The sequence below is a fragment of the Xiphophorus couchianus genome, chromosome 5 (genome assembly GCF_001444195.1).
Source record: "Xiphophorus couchianus chromosome 5, X_couchianus-1.0, whole genome shotgun sequence".
Lineage (NCBI taxonomy): Eukaryota > Metazoa > Chordata > Actinopteri > Cyprinodontiformes > Poeciliidae > Xiphophorus > Xiphophorus couchianus.
The window spans coordinates 4166894-4185102 of NC_040232.1; the positions used below are offsets into that span (position 1 = coordinate 4166894).

General features: G+C 37.2%; 1 protein-coding gene across 6 annotated transcripts; it reads right to left on the reverse strand.

The window, feature by feature from the left end:
- Positions 1-437: 437 nt before the first annotated feature.
- g3bp2a (G3BP stress granule assembly factor 2a) lies at positions 438-17091 on the reverse strand. Of its 6 annotated transcripts, none has more exons than XM_028017252.1 (13): positions 16912-17089; positions 14387-14505; positions 14222-14303; positions 13818-13991; positions 12523-12613; positions 12298-12403; positions 9266-9446; positions 7645-7746; positions 6569-6671; positions 6429-6488; positions 5833-5961; positions 5625-5743; positions 438-3761 (listed from the first exon to the last, which is right to left on the reverse strand). In XM_028017252.1, the coding sequence occupies exons 2-13, from the start codon at positions 14479-14481 to the stop codon at positions 3489-3491; spliced, it is 1515 nt and encodes a 504-aa protein (XP_027873053.1). In that variant the 5' UTR covers positions 14482-14505; positions 16912-17089; the 3' UTR covers positions 438-3488. The 6 variants fall into 6 exon arrangements, with proteins under 6 accessions (XP_027873053.1, XP_027873052.1, XP_027873057.1 ...); XM_028017251.1 differs by having other exon boundaries at positions 5616-5743; XM_028017256.1 differs by lacking the exon at positions 7645-7746 and having other exon boundaries at positions 5616-5743; positions 16912-17090.
- Positions 17092-18209: the final 1118 nt, after the last annotated feature.

The following is an 18209-nucleotide window of genomic DNA, read 5'->3' on the forward strand; positions in this document are numbered from 1 at the left end:
TAATTTCACTGGGATCAATAAAGTATGTTTTTAACTGATTTGTATACATTATCTCAGAGTTCACAGCAATCCTGGATCTAAGATGTGACACAGGATGACTGATGGGACAAACCTTGCAAAGGCATCCAGAACATTACAACCACAAAATTCTATTCATTTTATTTGATAAATACAAATTATAAACATCAACCTGGCTGTACTCTTTGTTCTTAGGATGCTTTTTATCAGAAGAACTGATTAAAACTTGTCAAGTCTGCAAAAGACTTCAGAATACAAATGCACGCCACATTTTTCAGATTTTTACATTTTTAATTGCTATAAAAGAAAACAAGGTATCATTTTTCTTCACAATTATAAACTGTTTATCACATGAAAGCCCAACAAAATGCTTTGAAGTTTGTGGTTATAATGTGAAAAAAGGCAAAGTAAGCATAAAATTTAGGAATGCTGTGTATCTTTCATACAGGCGAATCAAATACATTTATTACATCACAAGAAGGAGAAAAAAAAAGAAACATTTTAACATTGTACGACCTGCAGATGTCACTCACTCATTTAATTTTTAAAACTTCAGCACCACCTCTAAATTAGCTGTAAACACGACAATGTGAGCAGAGCTGTTATCAGTAGTTTATTGTATTTAAATCCAACACATTCGGGATTGCAAAAGCGGGAAAATAAATGAAAATCTAAACTAAAAACAACAAAAGACTCTCCACTTGCACTAGAATGAAAGTTAAAGGGTAAATACAGTAAAACTATGATGGCAGCCAGCTGTTCACCACAACTGCTAATGCCGGCAAGGCATTTCTATTTTCACTCAGAAAGGGCTGGAATGGTTCGTTTTAATTAAGGGGTTATAAATTCAGATTCACTTTTATCTTGGACTGGATTTGGACACAAAAGAATAATCTGGGAAATCTACAGACTGGAACTTTTAACAACTTTTCCATTAGTAATATGTATTGTTCTGAAAGCATGATGGCTCTTCTTCACCCTCTCTCCTCATGGACCACTGCTGTAATGCTAACAGCCATGATTGGACGCTGCTATGATGACAACTGTAAAGTCCAATTAGCTTAAAGCCTGTTGTGACAACTGCAACATGTCCAGCTGTAAAACTGACAGCTGTAAAGTCCAATTAGCTTACAACCATGGTTTTAAGCTACTATGACAGACGTACAAGCCAATTAGCTTAAACCAATGACTGAGTGTGACTGTGTTACAGCCATGGCTGTAAGCAACAGTAAGTTGAATAAGTACAGTTGTCTGTAAAATTTACACCTGTAAAGTCTGATCAGCTTACAGAAACGGCTGTGAGCAACTATGACAGATGTAAAATCCAATTAGCTTACAGCCACATCTGTAAGCTATTATGAGAGTTTAAACAAGTCCAGCTGTAAAATTGACAGCTGTAAAATCAAATCAGTTGAAAGTTGTGATCTAATGACAGATGTAAAGTTCAATTAGCTTACAGCCACTTCAAATATTGAGAGTTATGCCACAAGTGAGAGCAATCATTTCCGCATTTTGCCTTTTCCATTGCTGGAGAAATTTTCTTGAAAGTCCTGTTGTTCAGATTGTCCCAAGAACCTTAGAATTAGTGCAACACCAGCCAGACGAGGAAGACCAAAGTATATTTGTCAAAGAATAAGAAAAAAAAAAAAGAAAAGAAAAATGCTACATCATTTAACTTTTCCATTTCAGTGCAACACAAAATAATCACAAAAACATAAAGAAATTAAACGCTCACGTCTTCCTTTCCCCATCGGAAACCGAAGTCTTCCCTCCCTACTGGATGATTCAAAAGCAATAAATTGATCCCGTTCAGATGAGCGTAGCGCTGACGAATTTGGCCGTAAGCAGGAAAAACAAAACACAAAACGACTACAAATGAGCACAGTGAATGATCAGCATATGAAAATACAAATGCATTGACAATAGAAAAATGTCCACAATTATTTACTCGACTGAAGGCTGCAGGTACAAAATTGTTGGGAAACTTGTGAGTCCAAGGATTATCCAAAGTGCTGCCATGAGGTGCAAAAATTAAAAGGTTTAACAGTAAACCAAGCCCACGTCGAGCCCGATCTGGTAAACCAGGGATTAAACATTTCATCGTCACCGTTGTTACTGTACCTTTTGTTGTTGGGAGAGGGGAGAAAGTTCCTTAGATGCATTTACTAACCATTTAACAAAACTGCAGGCACCGGTTGTCTCTACAAAACCCAAAAGAATACAAATTACAGCAAAGAAAAATGTACAAAGCTCACAGCAGATCATCTTAGTCGAACAGTACAGAAAGAGTGAAATCTGCCCCTGAAGAAGGCATATTCTATGAATACTGTTATTTCCTTCTGCTCCCAGCAGAGAATAGTTCAAAAAGGAGCAGCTCTTTTCACCCCGAACTGCTTTGCTCTTCAGTAAGACTTGAAAAGGTGAACTAGAAGGCACCATCATGCTTTTTAACTTTTCATTAAAATTGAGTCGAGAGAAAATAAAAATTATACACAGAAAAGCAAAGCATACAGTAAACCGTGATTTTTGCTGTACATTTATTCGGTTACTCCGCACTCATGACAGAAAGGGAGGAAAGGTTTCGCTCATCCCCGATTTGCAGTCAAGAAAAACAAAAAGCTGGAATCAAAATATAAACAGCAAGCCGCCATCATCAATCTGTTGCTCCTCTGTCCTCCCTGCCCCACTCACTCATTTGGTAAAAGGGCAAGTCCAGAATGAACTTAATTTACAAATGACAAAAAAATAAATAAAAATAATGTTGTAGATTTGCTTGTCCATCCAGCAGCGACTGCAGAGTAGTTTTGGGTCAAACATTGGAGAAATACATCGGTCACAGCAGCCAGGCTGTTTCGCTTCTCTCCAGCCGCAGTCCAACGAGAACGACAACATAACGAGACAGAAGTACCTTTAGTGCATTATGCAATTCTGTAGCAGTGGCCTCTATTTCTCTGAAAACAGGAAACGATGAAAGGCTTTTCCTCTGAAACTGCAACCAATTCTGCACCTCACTATTCCTCGACAATGGGCAGAAAACTACAATATAAAATGTGCAATTGAGGAATTTCATGAATCAACACCTCAAGTTTAAGTCAAGGTTTATAATCTCTGAAAGTGATGGGCTGCACTGCTGTAGATTAAAAGTCTCATCAGTCCCTCCTAAATGTGGCAGATTAGTCCTGCTTGGGTTGCCTTTATTCACAAATTGACAAATTCAAGTTTGAACTCTTGAAATACCCCCCAAAAAGGATGCTCAGCTCACAACTAATCAGCGAACAATTTTTTTTTTCTGTTTGCTTGTTTTGTCTATTTCACAAAGTGGCTGACAGACTGTCACATTCCAAAGCAAGAAGAGGAAAAAAAAGCCAAAAGAAAAAGAATACACCACCAAATATATACTTTATACATTTATGAGTACGGCTGAGGATGAGGAACACGATACTACTTCCACCCTACAGGTGGCGCTCTTCTCAGCGGCGCTGTGGGGTGAAGCGATTCTCCCCTTGCCCGCCAGAGCCTCTTCCGGGACCCATGCTGGGTTTGGGGGCCATGCCGCCTCGGGGCGGCGGGCCCCTCCCGTCGCGCATCATTCCGGGTCCCACGATGCCTCGCGGACCTCCCGGGCCCCGGTCGCTGCGCCGCATGTCCCGACGGTCGTCTCCGCCTCGGGTCTCCCGCTCGCGCACGGCCCTCGTCTTCTTCTCCTCCACGTTCAGACGCACCTCACCTCGAAACATGATGGGCTGCAGAAAGAGGGGGGCAGTCACTACACTGGAACTGGGTTTGCACACAGGTTGGTCTCAAACTCAGTTTAAGCTGCATCACTAAATCTTATTACAGGAGATGCAAATCTTCAAGGCCCAAATGTGGCGCTTTTGTTCACACAGCAGGCAAATGCGACTCAGATCCAACTCCCCCCCCCAAAAGAAAGCCGATTTCTGTCTAGGACAGTCACAATAAATCAACTTATTGCATGATAAAACAAATTCAATCATTTTCATTTGGATGATTTATCGTTTTTTCTACCAAAAACTGGACGACAGAAGTCTTGAATCTGATGCTTTGGTTCAACTATTCTTTCTTTTTTAAATTAAGAATTTTGTTTACAGACACTTCATAAGTTATTTTATTTTTTGTTTCTATTTTGTTTATTTTATATATTTGACATGTCTTCCAGTTCCAGTTTTAAACGTACATTAGAATTTAAAGTTTATTCATCTTTGAGAATGCATTTTTCTACATGAAAGTATTAATCAGGATAAGCCAAACCCTGTAAATCTGGATATAAACAACGGCTGAACATTATAAATATGAAAATGTGACAGTAGCTTATTGTGTGAACAAACTTATTCACATGTCTTCAACTTAATTTCTTATTTGATAGAAACTCAGCAATTGCAAAAATGTGTTTTTTGGACATTATTGTAATATGAAAAAAGATTTGCTCACATTTATAATAGAAACAAATGTTTCTATTGCGACTTCACATCCAAACAGAAGTTGAAGTCAAAGGTCCACAAAAGGCTATTTCTATTATTCGTGTTTTATTTTTATTAACTTTCTTTGTCTTATGATCATGCAACAATACTGTCAGCTCCCTTTCTGAATAGACTTTAAAGCGAGTCCATAGACCAAGGCGTCCATCATTACTTCTGTAAACCGTGTGCTGCTGTGTGACGTCTACATTCTTCTGTGTATTCGGGTCGCTTTGAGGTTGTAAGCTGTTCACACAGAAGTCCGATTCAGGTTTCATTTAATTAGAAGTACTAAGGAGAAGAAAAAAAAAAATCACAATAGAGCATCAACACCTGCTGTGTGAACCTAGTCTAAGGAACCAATCCTTCACATTAAAATTTCAGGCTTTAATCTGAAGTTTTGAGAACCACAAAATGTTTTCTAGAAATTTAAACTTCACTGTTAGTGGGAGAACCGGACAAAAACTATGCAAACTGACATTGATTTTGCTTGGCAACAGTGGTTTATAACGGCTTATGCTGCTTTGTGATGTTTATTAAAGGGTGCACCAAATTTATCTGCTCCGATTTCCTTATTTTTGGGAGATCGGTGGTCGGCCAATACTGACATGTGAAGCCGATCTTCTCTACATCAGCAAAGGTCTAAAAATCTTCTGCTCCTCAGTGAGAGTCTGACTGACGGACCGGCCCACTGGGTCATGTCTGCACATTTGCAGTTAACTATAGTCATCCCACTGTTGCCAACTAAGTATCTTTCTTGCCATGGTTAGCAACATTTCAAACAAAAAAGTGTTATCTGCCAAACTCAGTATTGGCAGGTCGGGCTTTTTAAAGATCAGTAATTGGCAATCTGCCAGAAAACTGGAATCAGTGCACCCCTAGTTTTCTTCTTCTCTTGAACTGGTTTTAGGGACAGCTGTAGCAGTGAAAAATGAAATAAAATCTGGAAACAGCAAAGTTCACAAATGATTCAAGCACAACATTCAGTATGAAAGCAGTGAATAATCTACACACAAACACTAACAGGTAATGGATATGAAGAGACAACGAAGAGTTCAGCTACTTAAATATGTCACCACACCACCACCAAATGAAAGTGGGTAATGAAATGTTGATACATGCCCCTTCTACCTTGGCCCCCAGGATTCTCTGCACAGGATCAGAGTCGTCAAAGACCACAAATCCAAAGTTGGGCAGCTTTCCACCGACCCCCTTGGTGTTGATTCGCAGCTCCACCACGTTGCCATACGCTACGACAAGACAGACCAAAATGTTTCAGTCGGAAGTGCCGGATGAGCGCTACAGAAACTGAGGATGAGGAGGATAAAAATAAGCGTACTCATGAAGAACTCTTTGAGCTCGGCCTCGTCGATGTCGTGCGGGAGGTTGCCGACAAAAAGCTGATGGCTGTCAGGGTACCGCACGATCCGTCTGCCGTCCATGTCTCCAGATTCAACATCTCTTCCACCTGCAACTCAGCAAATCATCCTCGTCACAAACTAATCCTCTTTATACACTGCAAAAAACACAGTCTTACCGAGTATTTTTGTCTAGATTCTAGTGGAAACATCTTAATACACTAACTTACAATTAACTTTTCAGCAAGAAATAAGAACTAATTTTAAGTATAATTTCTTGGTATTAATTTTATTTGACTGCCAGATTACTTCACTTATAACAAGACATTTTTCCCATGTTATAAGTGAAACAATCTGCCTGTGGAACTAGTACTTTTTCATTAATATTTAGGAATTATTGACTTAAACCAAGCTCAAATTTCTTACTGAAAAATGACTTGTAAGTTAGTTTGTCTTATTTCAAGTTTTCTACAGTATTTGTATTAGAAACTAGAGAAAAATACTTTAGACTTAGTTTTTTTGCAGTGTAAATGGTGTGAAGTCAGATAAAAGCAGAGCAAGCAGCGGATTTCTATACCTTTGTTGACAAAACTTAGGTGTGGTTTCCCCGTTTGTGACTCTGAAGATGGAACACCGTCTGATAGTGACAGAGACGTGCGGATAGTGAAAAGAAGAAATAGAGAGGAAGAGAAAGGAAGTGGGTAGAGAGGTCATTACCGGGTCGGGGACCTCGTTGGGTGAAGGTCGGTCTGTCACGGGTCCGTTGGTCTCTGGGGCGGAGAGGAGTTGCCTGCGTCTCCTGCTTGGCTTCAACCCGGGGCTGAACAAACATAACGTTAAAATAAATAAACATGACATTACCAACTTTCATTTAAAGATAAAGATCAGGCTATGCTTGGGGATTTTAAATCTACGAAGAGATTTCCTTGATTTTTGTCTCCACAGTTGTGTGATTGACTCAACTAAAATGGTTCTTTTGTAGCATCTAAACAGATGCAATAAGTTTATTTTCTTGAGTCATTTTCAACCCTTCCATACACAAGACAGATAAAAAATGCCTAAATTTTATTCATTTAACTTTTTTCTAAATGACAATTTATTTTGTGATAAACATAATATCAAATTCACCAAATTTACAAAAAAAAAAAAAAACAAACCCCAAACAACACCACATGATTATGTTCTCCTTTGTGAGACAAGTACCACCAATTGGCTGGACCTCTGCTGAATTAGATCTGTCACTTAAAAGGAGGCGAATATTTATGCAGTCACTAATTTTATGCTAAATATTTATATTTAATTATTATTTTGTGGAAAATCAGTTCTCTTTGACCTGAAAGACAGATTTTGTCAATTTGATCAAAAACGCCAAATTGTGTTAATCATGATTAAGTTGCACAAACATCCAAGTGGGTAAATACTTTTTACTGCCACTGTATCAAATTGAAAAGAAAAAAGAAAACAGTCTTTTGTCACTAAATTGCTAAATCTATAATTGATCCGACTTCAGCAAGGGTTCTTTTTAATCAATTTAGATGACCAGGGTAAGCTATTTAAACATACAAACCCTTAGTGACAATCTAAATTATTTACTTTAATCTTCAGCTCTATCAAAACCAAATCCAGGAGATAATCATAATTTTTGATCAAATGATAAATGCTGGGTTGACATGAACACGGCTCCACACGCCACCCTTTTGTACAGAAAAACAAAAAAACAAACAACAAAAAAAAACAGAAAATAGCAAATCTAGTTTTACAATGATTAACAAGACTCTGGGCCAGATGTTTACCTGTGAGCTTGTAGCTTTAAGAACATGTGGAGAGTGTCCAGAGGAGGTGACTGTGCCAGAAGGAGGCAGGTTTTTACTGGTCACCGAAGCCCAGGAGAACGGCTGCAATAAATGCAACGACGCATCGTTAAGGCTGCACCAACCATGCGCCGTAACACAACTTCAACTGCTGGACCGTTCAGCTCAGCTGTTACATCGTAACGTCGGTATAAATTCACTACATTATAATTATACCAGTGGTCTAAAACTCCATTTTTCCAGGGTTGGTGTCCTGCAACTGTTAGACATGTCTTTGCTTCAGCACACCTGGCTGTAATACTGTCTAGTTAGCAGAACTATGTAGCGCTGAACTGCATGCTAGTAAGGCAGTGTCGCCATTTAATTCAAGTATGCAGGATCCTGGCCCTCGAGAAATGTAGTTTAACTCCTGAATGAGACTAATGAAAAAACAAGGATGTTTCCTCAACGCTTTCTTGTAAACTAGAAGTCCTTCTTCTCAGCTGCAAGTAACGATTATTTTAGTAATCGATCAACTGGATTTAAAAAAAGAGATATTCTACAAGTTTTTCATTTAACTACTTAAGCCTTTTCAATACTAGATTAAAAATACATTAACAGATGAAAAAATTAATTACATTTCTTTTATAAAATAAGAAAATAAACATTTTATTGTCTAAAATGCAACAACATTCCTTTATTGAATCTGAACTGGGTGAAGTTAAACTATTCCACCTTAAGGGTTTTGGTTAAAACATAATTATAGAAAAGGTGTTTTTACCTTAAAGGGGCAGTGTTATCTGTTATAGTGCCATTTTGTAGCACAGTCTAGTAACTACGTTACCTTCAGTTGTTATAAAAATGCTGTATATATCAAATATGACAGAAGAAACTTGACATTTGAAGCCTTGAAGTTGGACTTCTGTCTCTTTAAAAACTCCTGCTCTTTCTGAAACTCCCCATTCCCCCGTTTTTTTTTAAACCAGCGTTTCACTGGGAAGTACCTCCTATAATGAGCTCAGCAGATACATAGTTCCACCAGGTGTTTGCTAATTGCTGCTGGCCAGTTTGAAGGAGCTGAGTGAGTAAGTTAAGGGGTTGTTCTGGGAAGTGGAAGCTTGTTAACTTGTAATCTGCTGCTCAGGGGAGGAGTTATGCCTCAAAGGCAGAGCTAAGTCCAGGTGTTTTGCACAGCTGAATAGATGCCATGGATATTAAAGGATTTCTCCAACATGTATGAAAGAATCAAGGCAACACTTCAAGTATGTTTTTGATGAAGGAAAAGCATTATAGCATGATGTAAAGCTAAAAAATATCAATCTTACATAATACTACCTCTTTAAATTTAAAATGTGTATATTTTTTGTAGCTTTGGCTTAACTACTGTTCTTAATAGGGTTTTGTTTTCCCCACCAGATGACCGACTGTTGGTCTGTATATGTCAGTTAATAATTAGTTAACCATTCCAATAATTGATTAATCACAATTAATCCTTTCAGACCTACATACAACTGATTAATTAGATTTGTATTTTTTTAAATATTTGCTTAGGAAGACATAACATTTACAGTAAATCCCAGTAAATTCTGATGTGGTGCGGTTTGAATGAGGCAAATCAACCAACCTTGGCGGGCTCCTGAGCGTTCGGTGGAGACTCCACTGGTGCCGGTGAAGGCGTCTTCTCCTCCATTTCTTCTATCGCCTTTTCTTCTACCTCAGGTTTAACCTCCTCGACCTTTGGCTCCTGCTCAGGTTCTGGTTCCGGTTCTGGTGCTGGCTCCTCCATGGGCTCCTCCACACCATTACTACAGGGAACAATTCAGAAAGTGGTCAAATAGTCAAAATTGTCAAAAATATATTTTAAAACTAAAAATCCCAAGTCCCCCCCAAGAAATATCATAAATTGAATATTATAACTCATATCATCCAAGTATCTTCAAACAGTCTTTGTGGACGTTGTCTATAACAATCAAACGTTTTGACAAAAACTTGAAATTACCATAATATTGTCATTTTGAGACCATTTCCAACCTATATAAAGATAACGTATAACATTGAAACTGGACAACGTATTAAATATCTAAAAGAACAAAAAACAAAAACAATAAATAAAATAAAATCCTCCAAACAACTGAAACAATAAATACAATGAATTATGAAATCTCTTTATGCAAAATTGCCCTTCAATATTTATCATTGATCTCCAACATGGAAAAAAAGGCATAACTGCAATCTGGGAATTTGTATAAAAAACAACAAAAATAAAAAACTTGTAAATTAATACGTCCTTTTTCTTTAAACCTTTGTCTGGCCATGAGGTTAGAAAGTGGAGTAGAGAGAGATGTTGGAGTAGGGGATAAGAGCCTTGCCGTTATGATGCATAGAAGAGATGGACTGAACTTCCTCTTCCTCTCTCTACATCCATGAAGCCTCTTTTTAAACTCTGGTCAATCATTTTGAGTTTCAGGCATTTTCTTTAACTTTCGAGATGCTAATCAGCTGCTCCCACTTTGTTGTCGCCTTAACGCATCACAGCAACTGTTCAAATTTCAGAAGGTAAACGCACGGCATCCAAAACGAAAGGGAATAATTGTCCAAACATGCATCGCCTCAAATGAAGGAATAAATCAGAGCTGCTCCAACATCCTGCCACTATAAGTGCCGTAATTAAAGAATTGAATTCCTGAAATCTGAAACTGAAATCGAGGCTCATCCGCCCAGGCAACATTCTTCCAACCTGTTTTTGTTTAATTTTTATGAGCTTGTGTGAAATGTGGCCTCAGCTTCCTGTTCCAAACTCACAGCAATGACAGCCAGATTGGTTTCATAGCCTGTTTGAACCTTCTCCTCAGACATCAGTAAGACATTTTTAATACATACATCTTTGTGGTGCTTTTATACAGAGTCCATTGTGGGACAAAGGTGGCTTTTTCTTGAGTTATCTTGCAAAGGTTTTGCGTTTCCTTTGTGATAGATTTGGCATTCTTTCTTAATAATGCGCCTGATGGCTCATATAAGGTTTTTTTTTAAGAATATTCTGTGTATGTCAATATCTTGAACATACACTAATACATCCATTTTCAATCAGTTTTTTGCACCAAAGAGTTAAGAATGTATAAACACATTTCCACTGAGGCTCTTAAAAGATATTTGCAATTTCAAATTGACATTTAGATCAGGGTATATTTGTTAATTTATTGCGAGGAAACGCAACAGAAAAGAAATTCCTACATGGCCCCTTGGTGCTTTTATTCTGAAAAAACAGCCCATCTGCCACCACTAAGCCACATTGAAAGCCGCTTAACTTTCCTTATTCTGATAATTTGAACCTTATAAGTCGTCTTCATCACGTCTAGATGCCTAAATGTTTTAAGCTGCAGCCATCTGATTGGCCAATCGAGATGTGTCCTATATACTGGCCAATAAGTTTAATTACAAATATTCACCATTTACTCTCAAATAAACAAATGAAAACTACATTCTAACCACATCAATCATATTTATTACCACATATTTTTGTAGAATGATTATTAACCCAATACTAAATTTTAATTTCTGCTGTAAAGTTCCTGCAGACAGACCTGCCATAATTAAACCTAGCTGGTATTCATCAGGCTGGTAAACTAGTTTTCCATGCAAATGATTGGCCTCTCAGGGAGCAGCTAATGCTGCACATTTCCTCTCTCTTTCAACGCCACATTAACTGAGTGAATCATTCCAGTCAGATTTGTTACAAAATGTTCCCCTTATTGACTGGAGACCTGCGTCTGAAAGCTGTGGAAAGTGTTTCTAGATCCATCCTGTTGCATTAAGTGTTCATTCATTTAAAACTCTGTCAAGTTGTCATTAAATAGAGCAGCAGCCATGCTTTCCCAATGTTTGTCCTGAATGGCACCAAATCTTAAAAAATAAATAAAAAATAGCAGCAACGATGCCAATATTAAGGATATTATCAATAAAGAGGAGCAGCAAAAGCAAATGAGGTGGAATAGCAGTAATTCACTACAACAGACATTGTCATCAAGGACATGTTACTGTGGAAGATCGTCTCTGCTGCCCAGAAAATGAGCTATTAGCATAATGAGACTGTCAGACAGCAACAGTATACAGTCAGAGGCCTTGTTAGGTGTGTTGTGAGACTGACTGCTACTGGAGGCCCTTCGTACCCACAGCATATCGTTAAAAATACTTGGATGATATGAGTTAGCACAACATTTAATTTCCCTTTTGGATAAATTTTGACTTGAAATAATCAATAGTTATAGCTGATTTGAAGAGACAAAAACCCAATACAAGGCTTCTTTAAACCACCTTGTACCAATAAGTATTAACGTATCAATTATTTCGAAATTATAATTTAGACTGAATTAAGAGACAACTGGATATGAATTCATTTTAGATTCTATATAAATTTGACTACTTTGTCATTGTAGTACCTTGAAATTATATTTACACTGGTGTTAAATATTTAAACTGAATTATAAAATGGAATAAAGGAAAATAAATATTTCTTAACCAGAAAACAAAGAAAAAAAAAAAACAATCTTCTTCCACTCTGACTCTCATAATGACTTTAAGACTTGTTCCTGTAGCTAATTGAATAAATAATGGTAGAGTTGGCAACTTTAGTTGCTCAGATATATGGTACTTTCTTACGCAACAGGGTGAGCTTCATAGTAGGTGGTGCTGTTGGGACTTTCCTGAAGCGGCTCGGGGGACGCCTGCCTCTCCTCCGGCTCCTCCTCAACCTCTTCCTCTGATTCTAGATGAGTCAAAGAAAATGAATCAATGACTGGATGTTTTTATTTATTCACTTTTATAAACATTGTACGGATGTAAATTAATTTTCCATCATGCAATAATCATTCAAAACAACTTTACCTTCATCAAGCTCAGCCTCGGAGTCTCCAAAGACTTCGTCCTCATAGCAGAAGATGTCGTTGTGGACGTAGAACTTGTTCGCCACTGAACCCTAGCAACAGAAAATATTTTTCGGAATTTGTTTGGTTAAGCAAGCGATCTCGGGAAATAATCTCTTGAGCTTGACTTTACTGAACATAGAGTAATAAAAAAACAAACCAAGTTATATACAAAGAAAATAAATTTAAAACAAACACAAACAAAAGAGGAACAATAGCAAGGTGTATTGACATGTTCAAATGAGAGGGTAGAAGTATGAACTTATTTTTACACTCACCCCTCATATCTTTAGCATCATCCAATAAACTACTATTCACATCAACTTGGTTTTAACATTCTTAGTATTTTCTATGTCCATACCTATAATTAATGTATTCATATTTGCATGCCAGAATAAGCAAGCATCATTTTTAATATGTTAAAATCTTTCTAAATCAATATACAATACTACAATAATAACTGACAGTTTCAATAGTTACAATACATTGATAAAAGCAGTAATAAGTAATTACTTCTCATATTGATACTCAGTGAGGGTCATCTTAAATGACATTTCTTTTTTTTTAACCTCTCCAGGGGGTCTTTTTTGTGGGCTCTAGTGTCCCTTATACGACAGTAGGCTGACAGGAAATGGGGAAGGAGAGGGAGGAAGACATGCAGCAAATGTCGTCGGGTCCGGGAGTCGAACCCGCGACGGCCGCGTCGAGGACTGAAGGCATTCAAATACGGGTCGCGCTAACCGCTACATCACCGCGGCACGCCTCTTAAATGACATTTTAAACTGTTTGTTTGGACACTGGTTGATTGCCTGACATAAAATCTATGTCTTGTAGTTATGATTTTTGAACTTTTAAATTCACATTTTTCCTTAAATAATAAACACTTTCCTTTTTTAAGGAAAGCTTTTGAATTAAATTATTTTTGGCTTTCAGCAAGATAACTGATATTTCACTATGTCAGCAAATATTAACAGTTTAGATTTTATGAATAGGGTATTTGTATAATCCAAATAACCACACTTATCAATTACTATTATTGCAATGTTATTAATGATTGAAATCAAGCTCTGTATTGTTGCACAATAACTCAAATAAGTTCAAACTAGGGAACAAGCCAGGACATGTTTGGCTTTATTTTATATCTAATTTGAGGTTTCCATGTTATTTTATCATCAGTAATGACTGCAAGTAATCTATAATCACTCTTTCAACTCAGTCTTGAACATGTAAATTGTCCTGTATGATTGAGCCACTCACCTCTGGAGCAAGTACGAATGTTTGCATGAATTTCCTCATCGGTTGGCCGTTGTTGGACAATTCTCCAAGCACCTGCACCACGACTCCATCACTCAGCGTGGCGTGAGCGTCAACATGCCTGATTTTTGTGTGGCATTCACTGAACTGCAATGACATGACCTTCTTGTGGATTTCCTAAAACCGCATAAAGAGAAGAAAAAAAAAATTGAGACAAAATGGCTACTAAAAACATTATCATTCAATGCCAGAGAATGCTGAGAATATTCTGTTCACAACAATTCATTTAATAGTAATAAGTTTTTTTAGCATAGTGTTCATTATTCAAACGTAGAATAACATTTCCCAAAGCCAAATCTCAATGCATCAAGCACTTTAAAATAAAATCACTGGACTGTGGTTCTTACCGCTTGCCCATACACAGCCTCTGCCAGCTTCCCACTTGGATCAATTCCTCCATGAACGTATGAAGAGTTCCTCCCATAAAACCTAATGACAAACAGTTAAGAGTATACACAACACTTATGGAGTACATGTTCACAAAAACTCACACATTACATTGAAGCAATTACCTGTGCAGAAAATCGGGTGCCTTGTTCAAAAGTGTGTAATACTGCCTCACAAACTCCCGCCCTACAAGCAGGGGACTTGGCTTCTCCATCACCATTTCTTTGGTAAACAATATTAAGTGCTGAAACAGAAAAAAAGGAGCAAAATTTAATTGCTGTCCAGTGAAAAAGATTCATTACAGTAGACTTTGATGTTCTGGTCTGAAAAACTTGGATTTGATTATTCACATTCTGAATGTTTCAAAAACAATTTAAGTTGTAGCTAGATGCTAGACAGAGGGGCTGGGTTTTTATTGGTGGTACTGGGACACCAATAAAATGTTTCTCCATACAGGAAATGGCTCCACAATATTCGATTTTTCATTCATTAAGCATTTACTCTGGACAAAAATGTTATATGTGGCTGGTTAGAGAACCTGGTCTAGATTCTAAAGTTCAGAGAGTCGTAGAAACATTGGTGTTGGAAAAAAACGAGGAAAATATGGGTTTATCTCAACCTGTATAGTCATCACAATAGAGATTATGGCAACATTAAATGTTCATAATATTATGCAGAACATGTAATCTAAAAAAAATGAATCACTTGTCAATCCTGAACATTTTAACCAATACCAAGATAAACATTAATTCACTATTGGATACAGGGGACAAACCAGCAGTAAAATGTGAGAAAAATGGTAACTTGAAATGAAAGAGTGAAGTAACCCAGAGCAGCTGGAAAAACAGAAAACTCGTTTTTAATCAAGGTCTGTTTATAATTGAACTTTCAGGTGAATTAATCTACATCAAGCAAACCATCAACAAGGGTGTGTTTGCCCATCTAGCAAAAGAAAGTACAGGATCGGGTATTCCAGATGTGTCCTATTAATAAGAAAAATATTTTTTTGTCCGGTTCTGTTTTCGTTTTTAAACCAGGTTTTACCTGTAATACCACATACAGGCAACAACATCTGACCCAATTTAAATCAAAATAGCTATTAAGCATGCATCATTTACAGTTTCATACTATAACATTAAAAAAATTACATGTCAACTGTCAACTTGTAGCATTTAACGAAAAACAATGACCTTCAAAATAAATAACTGATAAATTTTACTAGCTATAACTTAATGGCAAGTCAATTGACAACATCCGATAAGAGTTGTTGGTACTACAGTTTAAATGAACACGCAATATAGAATAATAAATCTTTGTGAATCTACATCATGAAAGCTTTCTCAGTTGTGTCTGGGATAACAGGAATACATTTTCCAGCCAGTAAAGGATCACATCAGGTGTTTTCTTCCAACAAAAACACTTTCACTTTTTTCCTTTTTGTCTGTGACCTAATTTACCAAATAGGTAGTGGAATCTAAGAATTGTTTTCCAGTACTAATGGCTTTGAAAGAAAAGCTGACCCCCTAAAATATTAAATTTTAATACACCTTAAAAGCTATATAGCAAGATTCTAAAGTTTATATGTCATTTGTAGACAATTTAATTTAGGGCTTACAGGTCATAACTTTTGAGAGACAGGTACAATTATAATTCTGACTATAAATCAACCCTGCATTACAATAACTGGAAGCTTACTGAATAAAAAGATGAGAAAAATCAAATAGAACATAATTTAAACATCCAAAACTGAACGGTCACGTAAAATTTCTTCACAGTGGCTAACATGTTAGCCATCATTGAACTGCGCCATCAGATTCAGGCTAGAAGACAAAGAGGGGAAACCGGCTGTAGATGAAAAGAGGAAGCGACCTGTGCAGTCGTTCATGTTCTTAAGTAGGTACAACGATCTGTACTATAATTAAAACATCGTTTTTAAAGCTGCGTCACACACCTGTGCAGCATTTTTATGTATAAATAAATGGCCTGGTGCTTGAGGCCTTTCATGTATTCGCCTGACAACACTTTGGCACATCTCGCACATTTGTCGCATGTTCACAGACGACATGACGTGACAGATTCACGTCTTTCACGAGTGTCCTCAGGTAGGAGAGATTTCAGGTGAAGAGTGGCAACACTGCGTGGTAACCCTACATCATCCAGATGGCATACAGGGAAACTGTTGGTGCTAATAAATCGGCCTTTTCACTGTCGAAACAACAGCAACTCTGAGGTTGCTACTTGGCAAGCTAACACTGGCGCTCGCCAACTTGTGGCGTCGTCGCATTTCCTCCAACGGTGGGTATTTTTTATAGTCAAAGGAAGGGTTAAACTTTAAACTTTAAAGGTTCGCAAAATAACACTGAAAAACGGCATCAAATATGTGCTCTTTACACGAAACGCCACAATGGAACAAGTTGTACGCTATCTTGCTTGAAGACAACAAAGGAAGGCAGACTGACAAAGCTACTCAAAATGCCCATATAAATACATAATTATGCGTTTCATATAAACAGTAACACACTGACTTTTAAACTTCGAACGATAGCTGTTAGTAATCGAGCAGTTGTGATTTGGACCAGACAATGCAGCTAACATTAAGCTAGTTAACACTGCTAGCTCGCCGGGTCGTCCTGTAGCAGAGCTAACTTACCTTTTGAGGGACCTATCTATGCAGACAGAAGTAAATATAATAAATAAGTACAAGTAACCGGCTGTAAACTGCTCTGAAATACAAAGTATCCCAGGCGAAATATTCAATATTTCCCACACTGCTCTCTGAGTGCCAGTGTGGTCCCTACTGAACCACAGATTGCAGATTTTTAAAGTGATACGTTCCGTTTATTTTTTTACCCCTGCAATCTGGACCTGGGAACCCCGGTGCACTGATTCAGCCAATGGGCTGCTTACACTAGGCGGTATAAAATGTGACGTTAAACGATTAGCCCTGCCCATGAAAAACTTTCTCCAGGAACGTTTTCTCTCTTTCCTGATAAAGGACATAGAATAGAATAGAATAGAATAGAATAGAATAGAATAGAATAATGTCCCTCCATGTGGAAGTTCAGATGTGCCAGCAGTAAAGTGGTAGCAGTAAAGACAAGCATGAATGTGTACATGAAGAAAAAAAAAAATCAAAACAGAAACTAAGAATAGCAGACTGTACAGTAAGGGTGAATTGACAGTACCTATAAGGAAACGAATACTTTGCTGTTATTAAAAATGTCTTACTCTGATTCAAATGAATGGGCATCTTGAGTAGGACTATCGAAAAACTTACAAAATGTGCTTCTATAATTGTGCATCAAAAGAATAATAAAATATTTGCAAAAAATTGAAGAACTGTGCAAACAACAGTTTGTTGAAAGCAGTGATAATTATAGAATCTAACAGCTGCTGGGAGGAAGTACTAGGCATGTCACAGTGATAAATTTTATTGGATAATAAATTGTCCCAGTCATTATTGAGAATAAATGATAATATTATTTTGAGACCATTTTCAAGTGATATATTGATAATGGCAAAACAATGCAAGTTTGCCCTCTAAAAGACCAATAAACTTTAATTTTGTATAGGACACTTAACACTAGAACTGGAAGATAAATAAATATCATTCTTAACCAAACTAAAGGACAACATCTACCTGCAAAGTGTTTTATTTTATGAACAAATTGTTGATATTGTGTATGAAAGTGTTTTATTTTATGGTTGGAGAGCGAAAGAAAAATGTGCACTTTGGTGGATAGTAAAGTTTAATCCTATCCCATCCTATCTTAATAACAGCATAACGGATGAACATCGTTGTGATGTGCTGAAGGTGGAGTCTCAGAAAGAGTAAAAGCGTCTTAAAGATACAACTTTCTTTTTTTTACATAAAAACTGAAGGTAACATAGCTAATTGATTGTGCTATAAAATGACAATATATGTGCCTGGAAAATACATAATACCCC